Raw genomic sequence first — 12,289 nt, 5'->3', positions numbered from 1 at the left:
CACAGGAGATAATACAGTTAAAGCTTTGCAGGGGTGGTTTGAAACTTTTCCAAAGCCGCAAGAAATTCAGTCTGACAATGAGTCTCACTTTACTGCTAAAGTGGTAAGGACTGGGCCAGAACCAAAGGCATAAAGTGGACCTTTCATACTCCTTACACCCTCAGGCTAACGGGATTGTGGAAAGGACAAATGGCCTTTTGAAGTGGTTCCTTAATGTGGTGGTTTGACCAGGAAGAAGTGGGAATTCTGGGAGGCTGTGGTCAAACCAATGGATATTTGGCCCAAACCATGACACTTAAGCCACAGAAAGCAAACTGGGACTGTCGACTATGGGAGGCTGTTAAATGGGGTAAATGGCAGGTGGGGGGTGAACAGCTGCCCCAAAGTCACTGCTTTTTGCCCTACACCTCCAAGCATCGTCCCTTCACTGGAGGGTCCTGACGATCCAAATAATCCATCACATTACCCTGGACAACCTGTCTTAGTGACCTCCCCACGGTGGGCGAGGTACCACTTGTGCTGGAAACCCCTCTGAACAAACATGCATGGGTAGCCTCTGATGCTCTTGGAAAAGAGCACCGCATACATACACGCTGGATAATCCCTTCGTCTTAAACTCCTTTCTGCCTCTCAGTGGCAGGATTTTTTGTTGTTTTTACTTTTACAAGAGAACCCGGAGGGACATGAGAATCATCCGAAACATGATCACCTTGCTAATACTTTTCTGCGTATTACCACAATTTCATGGACAACGCCCTGGTGAGCAGCTGTGGCCCCAAGCCATCATTCAGCACACCAATGTTCTTGGATCCTATCCCACGGGTCGTTACCCAAGCCTGGCAACCCTAGTGCAGCATGACTCCAAGGTGTATCGTCCGAATGAGTGGAGATGGGACCAGAACGAATTGGTCAGAACCCTGACAGGAACAGTTGGTGAGTCAATGGTGGTAAATGCAGAAAGGTGGAAGGAACTCTCCATGAAAAGGCCACCTCCATCATAATTGCTGGAAATTTTATGGAGACAGGTGGAAGGAATCATCTGGACATCCCTTCAGCAAAATTATGTCCCATGAAGAAATGGCAAGTTCCAAAATAAAAAGTCCCCTCGCTCTGCGTTGCCGCCAGGAACATATTGGTAGTTATGCTTTAGGTCCCCAAACTAACAATGTTGCAATTACAAGAGATTGTAATGATGAATCACTTGATTGCTGGTACAGTTTTACTTTGGTCAAACCTATTTACGTGACATGTCGTTGGCAGAAGGACACAGCTAGTCCATTCGGATTAAGAGGTTTGGTTTACACATTTAAGATAAACACTGTACCAAACCCACACCAAGTGCTGTAATTACGCTCTCTCAGATGCAAGGTGTGAAGCCCTTTTCTAATACATCTCAAAGGGCAGACACTGCAGGGCCTGCACTGAGCACGGTAAACACAGCAATCACACCCCAATTGGCAGAGGCAACAAAAAGGCCCTTTACATGGCCCTGGTCTCAAGCTTTCCTGCAATTTACCGGATCTATGGGAGATGTCACGGGTCTAAACTTACTAACAGTAGTTACTCATGAAGACAAGTTGTATACTAGATGAGAATGGGAGAAACAGAAAACCTGGCAGCTTCAAGGAGTAGTGGGAGAACAAATTAGCATTGGGTGTTGAACGGTTAATGGGTCTGACTATAGCAAAGCAATTGCAATCAGTGTTTCCACAGGTCAGGAAAACAAACAGGAGCAAGTCTGTACGCACCCAAGCGTACAAGAGTGCTGGCACAGTTTTACATTAACTCACACTGCGGAGGTAGTTTGCCTCTGGTCCAAGGATACTCAAGACCTTTCTTTTAAATTTGTAATAAATGCTGAAACCTACTTTACCACTGTCACCACTTCACCCGTACCACCGGTCATACTCATCCCAAGAATTTTCAAGGTTGGACCTTATATAATCAGGAAAACCGGCCAACAACAAATATTGTTCAATCCGGCATGTCTCTCAAACAGGTCAAATTGCTAATGCAGAACAATGTTTCAGATATTCAGCCAGCTTGTTCTCCGTTTCTGCAAACTTCTTTTGAAGGTTGGACCACTTGGCTTCGGAAACAAAGCTCTTTTAAAATCAGAACACCAAGGGACGTGACCGGTGTTGTGGGTACAGGATTGGGAATTCTGAATAGCGTTGATTCTGAACTACTAATGAACAAATTGGCTGCTACAACTAGAGATCTGACCAAATTACAGCAACCACTGAGGTCATTTCTGTTACCCTTGGGGACACACCAGTGGCTGCTGTCAAACATTTTGCCAAATTGGGAAAGAGTGAACATGAATAATCACAAATTGGTGATTGATGCATTAGTGCTACACAGAACAATGTTTCCTTAGCCCTCAGCTGTATCCAGGCACAATTATGGATGCAGTCAGTCTCTGCTTCAATTATAAGAGAGGGCGAGGAAGGCACTTTCCCCACAGAAATTCGGAAAATAATTTGGGACAGTGCCACTGAGTTTGAAAGATGTGGTGGTTTGACCAGGAAGAAGTGGGAATTCTGGGATGCTGTGGTCAAACCAATGGATGTTCTGAGTTTGATACTGGCACCTGGTGTAGCCAGTGGGGTTTGGACACACCTCCGAGAATACACAGGGGTTAAAAAGCAGAGCTCTGGCCCTGGGAGGCTCTCTTGGGACTTCGAGGGAAAGAGGTCGGATCTCCCTCCCCTGTCCAGTCGCTGCTGCTGGGCGGGGGAGGGGCAGCCATGCGGTAGGCCCGGGGCCTGGACAGAGATGGGGGTGAGAAGGCCCTCAAGGATGGAAGGGTGGAGGAGCCCTAAGAGACATCGGGCAGCCATTCCCCCCCCCCCCAGGAGGGAGAGAGAGGAGAGTCGGCGAGACGGAATGTGATAGCAGCCGGCCCAGGAGGAGAAAGGGGGGAGAAGGGTGCAGCCCGGCCGGCCGCAGCAGCAGCACGTGTGGGAGTATCGTCGTTCTGAGACAGGCAGAGACTGAGATTTTTAACCCCCTTTCTTTCATGATTGGGGCCTTGCAAGAATGCTGATCCTCCTCGGAGCTGACTAAGAAGGGAGATAAGAGATAAGATGAAACAAGGACCTGGCCCGAAGGACGTAGAGAAGACTGGCTGAGTGAAGAGAGAGATGCTTGGAGTGGCCTTTTGGCTGGACTTTTCTTGTGGCCATGGACTCAGTTTGTTCCTGTGACACAGAGACTGCACTTAGGGGGAGGCAGTGCCTCAGAACCAGGAGGGTTCATCGTGGGGACCCCTCGTCCCCAGGGGGTTGGAAAAATATGGGGGGGACAGATGTCCCAAAGCAGAGACTGTGCCTTTTTGGAGTGAGACAAGGCATTCTTAAAAGACAACCCTAAAAGCAGCTCTGGTCCATGCACAGTGGTGAGAGCACTGGGCATGGAAGGAAGATGTCACAAGCGGCAAAAGGACTTTCCGGGCGGTGCCGAAGTGACAGGGAAGCACACGAGGTTTCAGCGTGTTTCCAGGGGAAGCCTATGAAACAAGAAGGACTCCTCTCCTCTTCATGAACTGAAGTTTGAGTATACTAAAGTGTGGTGCCAGGCTGGGCAGTTGGTGATTTGGGAGAATGCATCGGATTGGGAAATTCAGGTAGTGGGGAGGAGAAAAGTGGGTTTTTTGTAAGGTTTTCCATTTTTTTTTCCTTTTCCTTATAGTTTTTCCCTATTTTCCTGTAGTTTAGGTAATAAAGTGTTCTTTATGTTTAAGCTGGAGCCTGTTTTGCTTATTCCTGGTCACATCTCACAGCAGACACCAGGGTGAGGGCATTTTCATGGGGGCACTGGCTCTGTGCCAGGCTCAAACCATGACAAAAGAGAATTCCCGTCCTGGTGGAATCTGGTGAACTTTACTTATGATCCCATTTCAAACACAGCCACTGCTTTTGTTTTAACCATACGCAATGCTTCTGTACATTTGGTCTGTTCCTGTTCTTGCATTAGGATTAAACCATGATGGAGCTGTTCTCTATCCCAGAGAACATAGGGGATGGGCCCGTCAGGTCAATGACAAATGGCAAACTGTTAATCTGGAATCTTGTATTGTCCCAGAACAACAAGGGTTCATCTGTGAAAGCAATGCAATCGTAGCTCAGGATATCTGTTTAGACACAGAGCAAAACATCTGTCATTTTGAGATTCGTCCTAATGAGGCTACTGAAACAGTTCTTATATACATAGGCAATGGATGCGCATGCTTTGGAACCATTTTTGATTTTGTGTTTGTAAAAGATGTTGTGGTAGATACAAAGAATCACTCAAACTTTTGTGCTTGTAACTTTACTAAGATTGTAGGATGTGATTTCTCTTACGAAGCTCCAGTTACCTCTCACTACCTATTGCAATCCAAATACACACTGATTCACAGGCTGATGCCCACTCCTATCAGAATGAACCTTACCCTGGTGAGACAACTGCTGCTCCATCAGGACCTGGCTGACATCCTCGAGAAAATCAAGGAGAACGGACAGAAGACTCTGGTGACTGTTCATCACAACGTGAGACAAATAAACCGGGTTATGGAGAGGGTAAAGCAAGATGCTGAGCACAGGTGGTGGGATACTGTCTTTGGGTGGTCACCTACTGCCACAGGTGTCCTGAACAGTGTGTGCCATCCAATTGTTGTTCTTTTGATTCTAATTATGCTTGGTTTTATCTTGTCAGCAGCCCTATTCGTTATGAATTGGAAGATGATGAAAAGGCTAAGGAGACTGATGTCTGTAATCAATGCACACCACTTAGCCAATGTCCTCTATAATATAGATGTCCCCAAAACATTTGACACAAAACAACTATGAAGTAAGGATAGGTGCTTTAGAGCAATTTTTGATTCTCAAGTATGATTTACAGAAGGTTATTTTGATCTTTAGTAGAGTATTTTAGAAAATAAATTTTAAAAGGCAGTTCTTATATTATTATTTGTTTGTTGTTTTTGTTTTATTTGTGATTTGTTTCAACCATTTTTTGAAATTGTTTTAATTGCTTTAATTAATTAGCCTTTTTTGAAATTATTATAATTCGCCATTTTTGAAATTGTTATAAAAGAATAACCACGTGTGAAAATTGTTATGATAATCCATATTAATTATGTTTGTTTATTGCTTCCCTTTCCCTTCTCTTTTTCTTTTCTTTTCCCTCTCTCTTCTTTTCATCCTCTCTCTTCTTTTATGTCATCCCTATTTTTTTCTGGTTATGCTACCGACGTGCAATGAGTTCCGAAGATTCATCAACGACACTCCAGAGCTCTGCTGATGAAGATCCCTCAAGACAATCATGAGTCACGGGGTCGTGTGAGAGTCTGTCCGAAATGTCCTTCATTTTTGCCTCACAATTGCCATGAAGAAAAGACCACCGAAAAGTTAAAAACTGTTGAGCCAGTGGGGAGGGGAGGTCAGGTGCTTCTCAGCTCACTGTTTCCACAGGTGTTGTTTGCAGAACACGCCATGCTGAACATGAAGGGGGCATTCTGCCCTTTCTGAACAATGGATCTGGACTTTCTCCCTGCCTCCTGGCCTGGCTGGTCTGAGCTCTAGGGCGGTGCCCCCCTCCAAGAGAAGACTCCTCTCGTCTGCCTTCAACCACCGTGACAGACAAGCAGAGATGTGAGCCTCTTCATCAAGGAACCAAGACAAGAAATCCCTGTGCAAGAAAACCCCCCTCTCACCTTCTTCCATAGACTGGGACTGAACACCCTCCCGAGCTCGGGGGAGCTGTGCACGAAGGGGAGAAAATGCACCTGCGAGCATTGGGCCATGAAAACAATGATTTTGCCTGTTGCTTGGCTAGGACTCTATGCACCCCCTTTTTCTGTTCTTTCCCCCTCCTTGGAGACCTTGGTTTCAGCTCCCCTTCCCCCCAACGAAAAAATCATATAATTGGAGCCCTGGTTAGCCTTGCTTGTTGAGATCTCCCCAGACGTGACCCAGTGAGCTTTGATGGCTGCAGAGGAGAACGTATGTGGCCCGAAGTTTAGAATCCGACTAGCTGAGGGCGAAAAGGCCGACGCTCCTCTGCAATTCCTGGCCAGCGCCCTTCGGCGTCTGATGGCCTCGGGCTGTGCTGGCTGCGGACTGGCGTACCTCGCTGGTATATGAGAGGAACGGAGCTGACCATTTCCCGGGGGTTAAACATCGGTTTATTGCAGGTGATGCCAGATCCAAAAACACCGGGGAAACCAGCTGGGAAAAAGTTTTTTCATAGGGGGTGAAAACAGGATTATAAAGGAGGGAGGTGGGTACAGACAGAGCCAATCAGGAAAGGTGAGGGAATGAACTTCACAGAACTGACACTCCATGGAGACCAATAATCAAAAGGTAAAGGAGGTGTCCTGGGACCCCAGCCAACCACCATCTCTAGAGAGGAGAAGGTTCTCGAAACCTGGGAGGAGGAAGGGAGTGATTGACTGGACAGGGAGGAAACAACTTTCACTTATAAGGGAAACCAGGGGAGGAGCAATTACATATCGGCAACTATGAATAGCAGTTGCTATAGCAACTTAGCTGACAGGCTAGCACTGGTGGGAAAAACTGGGGGAACGAAACCATTTTACACATAATAGGGGAGAACAGTACATAAATTGGGGGAATAACACAAGAAACTTAACAACACACTACCACAGATGGCTGGACTCCGAAGGACAAAAGCGGCACCACATCTCGGTAGCTATAACCCCTCTACCCTCCTGTCCTCCCTCTTTCCTTATTTTCTCCCTTTCTTCCCCAGTTCCCCTCACCAATGCTTTTCAGTTGTAGTTATTTCAATAAAACTGCATTTTGTTGATTTGTTACTGCAAATCCCCTGTGCCTTGTTGGTTATTTTTGCACCAAAAAAATCACCGCGTTAAACGTTAACCGGAATGGACCGCGACAGAAATGAACAGAACAAACACCTGGGAAGTCCAACATTGCATACTGCAAATCATCAGAATTTTGCATTGCCCAATAAAGATGATCTTTTTTCAATGGTAAATAGATAACTGCAAATTCTTGACCTGCTAAACTTAACAATCTGGTCCTGGCCTTAATTACAATTTGTGCTATCATCTCTAAAACTGTGAAAATAGTCTTTGGAAACTCATAGGGAAGAAAAATCTGCTCTATTATCAACAAAGAAGAAGAAGGGTCCCACTGAAAAATGAGACCACAAAATTGCATTTTTTCTCCTAAAATTCCAAAAAAGAAAGGCTTTTCTGGATTACAGCGATGAGCTTGCTGTCTTTGGAGAGCTTCCATGACCTTGTCAAGGGCTGAACAAGCTTCAGGTGTTAAGGTTCTTGGAGAGTTGATGTTGCAGCTTCCTCTCAGTAAATTGAAAAGTGGACCCAGTTCATCACTGGTGATTCCCAAAACACGTCTGACCCAACTGATTTCTCCGAAAAGCTGCTGTAAGCCTTCCAGATTGCTGACACTGGTCCGGAGCTGTATCTTCTGTGGTGTTATTCTTTTCTCAGTCATCTTCCATCCAAGATACTTCCAGGGTAGAACTTCTTGGATTTTTCCAGCAGAAATTGCAAGTCCAGCATTTTGGATTAAAGTAAAAACACTAGCACGGGTTTTCTTCATCTCTGCCTGCGTTGGAGCCGCGATGAGCAAATCATCCATGTAGTGCAGAATCATGGATCTGGGAAACTTCTGTTGAACTGGAGACAAAGCTTGGGTAACAAAATACTGGCAAATTAAAGGTGAGTTCTTCATTTTTTGGGGCAATGATTTCCAGTGATATCTCTGCATGGGTTGTCTTTGATTGATGATGGGAACTGAAAAAGCAAATCTTGGAGCATCATCAGGATGAACTGGAATGTGGAAAAAACAATCCTTTAAAGGAATGACAATGAGAGACCAGTGTTATGGGATCATTGATAAAGAAGGGAGTCCAGGTTGAAAAGGTCCCACGTCTTCAATCACTTCATTGATCTTCCTCAGGTCATGAAACAACATCCAGGAGTCCGATGTCTTCTTGTGGATGATGAACACTGGTGAATTCCAGGGACTATTTGCGGGGGTGATGTGATCTTGTTGTAATTGCTCCTTTACGAATTTTTTAAGGATATTTAAATTTTTCTCTATTGAAGGCCATTGATCAGTCCATATAGGATGATCAGTTTTCCAGGTCAGCTTTCAAGTGGCAGGTTTTGATGTGGTTTCCATCACAGCCCCACTTTCTACTTCCAGTTTGGCTCCCCATTGGGACAGGACGTCTCTCCCCCAGATGGTGAGAGGCTTCTGAACAACAAAAGGACACACCGTTGCTGTCTTTCCTTCAGGACCTGTAATGTTAATCATGGATGCACTTTGCAAACACACGGCAGCACCTCCAATCCCTATGAGGGAACCTGAAGGAGCCACCAAATCCCAATCATTGGGCCAGAACATGTGAGAAATTACAGTGACATCTGCGCCAGTATCCAGCATGCCTGTAACATAAATTGTTTTACCACAGTGAGTCAGGCAGCAAGTCAATTTTGCTTGGTTACTGTCCAAACATTGCACCCAAAAACCTCTGCACCTGAGGTACTAGATGGCACAGACACAACTGAATTCTTTAGAAAATTTTTTGCTTGGGTATATTCATTGGTAACAGAAATAGCAATAGGTGTTTTTGGTGGAATTACTATAGGAACATCAAGTGCAAGAGCTAAAATCACTAGTTCTTCATTAAAATTTACTGAAACAACAGAAGGGAGGATTGAGAGTTTAAAAATTTTGTTGTTGGCTTTGCCTAGAATAGAAAAATCTTGTCTTTGTTGGAAAAGATTGACAATTCCAGTAGGAATGCTTACACAACACAATTTATTTAATAGATTAATCAATTTTGAGGAGGCTAATTCGAACCTTGCACTTGAGGGTATTGTGCTGGAACCATTTGAGGATTGGTTGATTAAGGGATAAATGACTCAGGTACTGACACCACTTTACTGGGTAACTGGCTGCCAGGGGTACCACTACTTGTGTCGAGGCACGGTGCTAATCCGTGCTCTTTTTTGAGTTTAACGACAAAGGTCTGCCATCGATGTCAAACTGAGAGTGACAGTACTTAGCAAGATGCTTCCCTTTTCCACATCGAGGGCAAATAGAAAGTTGTTTAGGTTGGGTTGTTTTCATAGGACAATGCTTTTTAATGTGACCTGGTTAACCACAAGTCTTTTTATCAGAGTCCAACTGTACAGTACCAACAGATTTCTCCCAAATTTTTTCTTGTTTTTCTAGGAGCTTTTCAAATTTATCCATTCATTGTGTCACATTATCTTCCACTGTTTTCCTAATGCATTGACCTGTATGTTAGCAAGATGTTGTGGAGAAGTGAGCCTACTGCAAGCTGTTAGCATCTGTGTAATAGCTGGAGGCTGATCAGGCAAAGTTAAAATTATTTTTCTACATTCCTCATTAGCATTTACAAAGGCAAGGTTTTGAACAATATAAGAGTAAGCTTGTTCATCTGGACATTGCTTCTCGACTGCTTGGGTTAATCTGGCTAGAAAAGAACCATAGGATTCTGTTCCACCTTGTCTCTGTTCCACCTTGTCTGATAGTAGTATAAGCATTTACATGGGTACCAGCTGGCTCAACTGAAAACAAAGCTTTTCTAGCAGCACCTTTAATATCTGGTAATACAGGCCGAGGCAATTCTGCCGCTTGATTTTCTGGTCTATGGTAAAATGGATCACCTGCTAGGTTGGGTAACATCTATATTCTCATAAGGAGTATTTTTATATCTTTCAACAAATTTATTAAGAAGCTTTTTCCATTGTAATTCCCATAAGAGATATTGTGAATTGGTTAAAATTAGGGAAGCCACATTTCGACAATCAGCAGGGACTAGGTCATAAGAATAAAAAATACTTTTCAACACATTATTAAAATAAGGAGAAGAGAACCCACTTTCTCCCAAAGATTGACAAAGTTCTTTTGTATCATGGTGAGAAAGGCTTTCAAATTGTGGATTTACATCATTACGACCATATCTTACAGGTAATGCAAAGAGTTGTTTCTTTGAATCCAAATATTTTTCTAAATTCTGATTAATATTAGATCAATTAGGTGATTGCAATGGAGGGTTCACCTCTGATTTAGACTGTGCTTTATTTTTTCCTCTCAGTACTCTTGTGTCTGATTCAGAAGAACAGGTAGGATTGTCACTGACATAGCTGTTCCGGGAACTCTGCCTATCTCACGGCGGCTGCTTAGCTCTAATCATAGTTCTGCTATCTCTGGGGCCTGCATTTTGTAGCCTCCCCAAAGCCCTCTAATTTTCTGGATTCCCACAGTAAACAACTGCAGTTTCTTATTCACTTCACAGAAACTGGGAGAAAACACACTATAAATATCAAGGAATGCAGTGCAAAAATCCCTTAGTTATCCAGACAGATTGATGTCACTGGCAAAATTCCCTCTTTTCCAAAAGGTTTTCATTTGCTTTGGCTGCTCTTTGTATAGCTTCAGGTCATATTTCCCTTGATTTAAGGAAATATCTTGGCCGTTCTTGAAGAATTTGCCCTTAGAGGAATTATTCAGTTCTGCAGTCCTCATTGAAACAGATAAAACCTCTTGTTCGTTACACAGAAAACCTTAAAGGTAGGAGATGTGATTAAGTGCTTATCTAACTTGTCTAGCTTGCTACACAGAAAACCTTAAAAATAGAAGATGTGATTAAGTGTTTGTCTAGCTTGCTACACAAAAAACCTCAAAAATAGAGGATGTGGTTAAGTGCCTGTTTGATTTATTTAACTTGCATAATTCTTTTTTTGCTTGCATAATCGCGTGGTAATCATAAGATCTTAAGTAAGTTTTATAAGAGAAAAGGCGAAGCTCTTCTACCAAATATGGAATCAGGTCAAAGGACACAACCGAGGAAGACTACCAAGACCTTCATCATCGACCACCAGGAGGCGAGAGAAGACCCCCTAGCAACAATCAACGCAAGCGCAGAGTACTTCAAAATGACACAGCAGTCCGGAAGCACTAAGAACTTAAAAAGGGGAACATTGGGGATGAGGGTGCAGCAGTTGGTGGAGCGGAGACTCCCCTGCCGTCCAGCGCTGAAACTTTTGCTTATGCTGTATGCCTTGAATTAATAAATTCAAATTGGAAATTTCACTCCTCTTGAGTCTATTTATAACACTCATTATACACCCTTTTAAAAAAGACTTTTATGCTATTTTTCTTCTGTGTTTTCAGACATGTTCAACAAGGTTTTCTTTCTAAGAATATTAATCACAATATTCCAAAGGATTAAAAAATGCTTTGGTATTTTTTCCATAAATATTTACAAAAGACCAATTAAAAAAAAATCTGTATACATGCTGGATGGAAAATGCAAACAAAAATAAACTTGAGAGTTCTCCCAAAAACCTTAAGAAAAAAACCTCATGTATTCACCTACAGTATACAAAAATGGGCACGTTCTAGAAGAGAAAATTTGTGCAACGGTTCTGCACAGAATTCTATGCTTTCAAGCTCTTTGCCCTTCGGGGGCAGTGCACTGAACTGTAATGCTCTGAGCATGTTCTGCTCACCATGGCAGCTTTCTGCTCTCCCCTGGTACAGATCATCCTCCCAGCAAGGGGGAGTGCAGCCACCACAACCCGCAGCACCTTCCCACACAGCAAGAACCTGAAGGAGAGAGATGGCTTTCACCAGCTGCTGCGGGCTCTACACTGCCACCTCTCAGCTGCTGAAAGCCTGAATTTCTGTGTTGCAGTGTGTTAGTTTATTGAGCCAAATGTTCTGTTATCTTGTGGTACGTTCAAGTGTTCCCCGAGTCATTACAGTTAATTTCTCCCCCATGTTATGCTCTCTTCCCTAAGTGTCCCTCAAGGAATCAGCTCCCTCCTTACCAGACTTTTCCCTGTCTGTCAAGACAACCCGGCCCCTTTGGCCCATCCATCAGCCCAAACCCTACCCTTTGTTCCAGAAAGTTCCCTGTCCCTCACCCCAAGATCCAATCCCTGTCTCAACCCTCTCTCTTCCCCTTGTTCTGATTTGTTGTGGCCCTCGAAACCACACCCCAACAGTTGCTTATTGGTTATAGTATGGTGTCCGTCCCCCGTTTTGAAAGATTTTAAAAACCCGTGCACAGGGGTGTTGGGGTTGTTTAATCTTCTGCTTCCCTTTCGGGATTTTGTGCTAAGTACTTTCTTTCTGCCTCTCCTAATAAATTCATTGCACTTTACACCACAGAAGAGCTTCTGCTGCCTGCTCCATTTGGTCCTCAAGGGGTCTCTACTGCTAGGCAGCTGACCTAGAGGTTCTGGCTGAGG

General features: G+C 43.9%; 1 protein-coding gene across 1 annotated transcript in view; it reads left to right on the top strand.

Moving 5' to 3' along the window:
- LOC141726030 (uncharacterized) overlaps window positions 1-11,134 on the top strand; it is a 32,541-nt gene extending 21,407 nt beyond the window's left edge. Inside the window, exon 2 of the mRNA XM_074530295.1 lies at window positions 4,403-11,134. Within this exon, the coding sequence (XP_074386396.1) occupies window positions 4,403-4,407 (5 nt within the window). The 3' untranslated portion in view covers window positions 4,408-11,134. The remainder of the gene's footprint in view (window positions 1-4,402) is intronic.
- The last annotated feature ends 1,155 nt before the right edge of the window (window positions 11,135-12,289 follow it).

Source organism: Zonotrichia albicollis, chromosome 32 (assembly GCF_047830755.1).
Source record: "Zonotrichia albicollis isolate bZonAlb1 chromosome 32, bZonAlb1.hap1, whole genome shotgun sequence".
NCBI classification, from domain to species: domain Eukaryota; kingdom Metazoa; phylum Chordata; class Aves; order Passeriformes; family Passerellidae; genus Zonotrichia; species Zonotrichia albicollis.
This window is presented reverse-complemented; position numbering and strand designations above follow the sequence as displayed.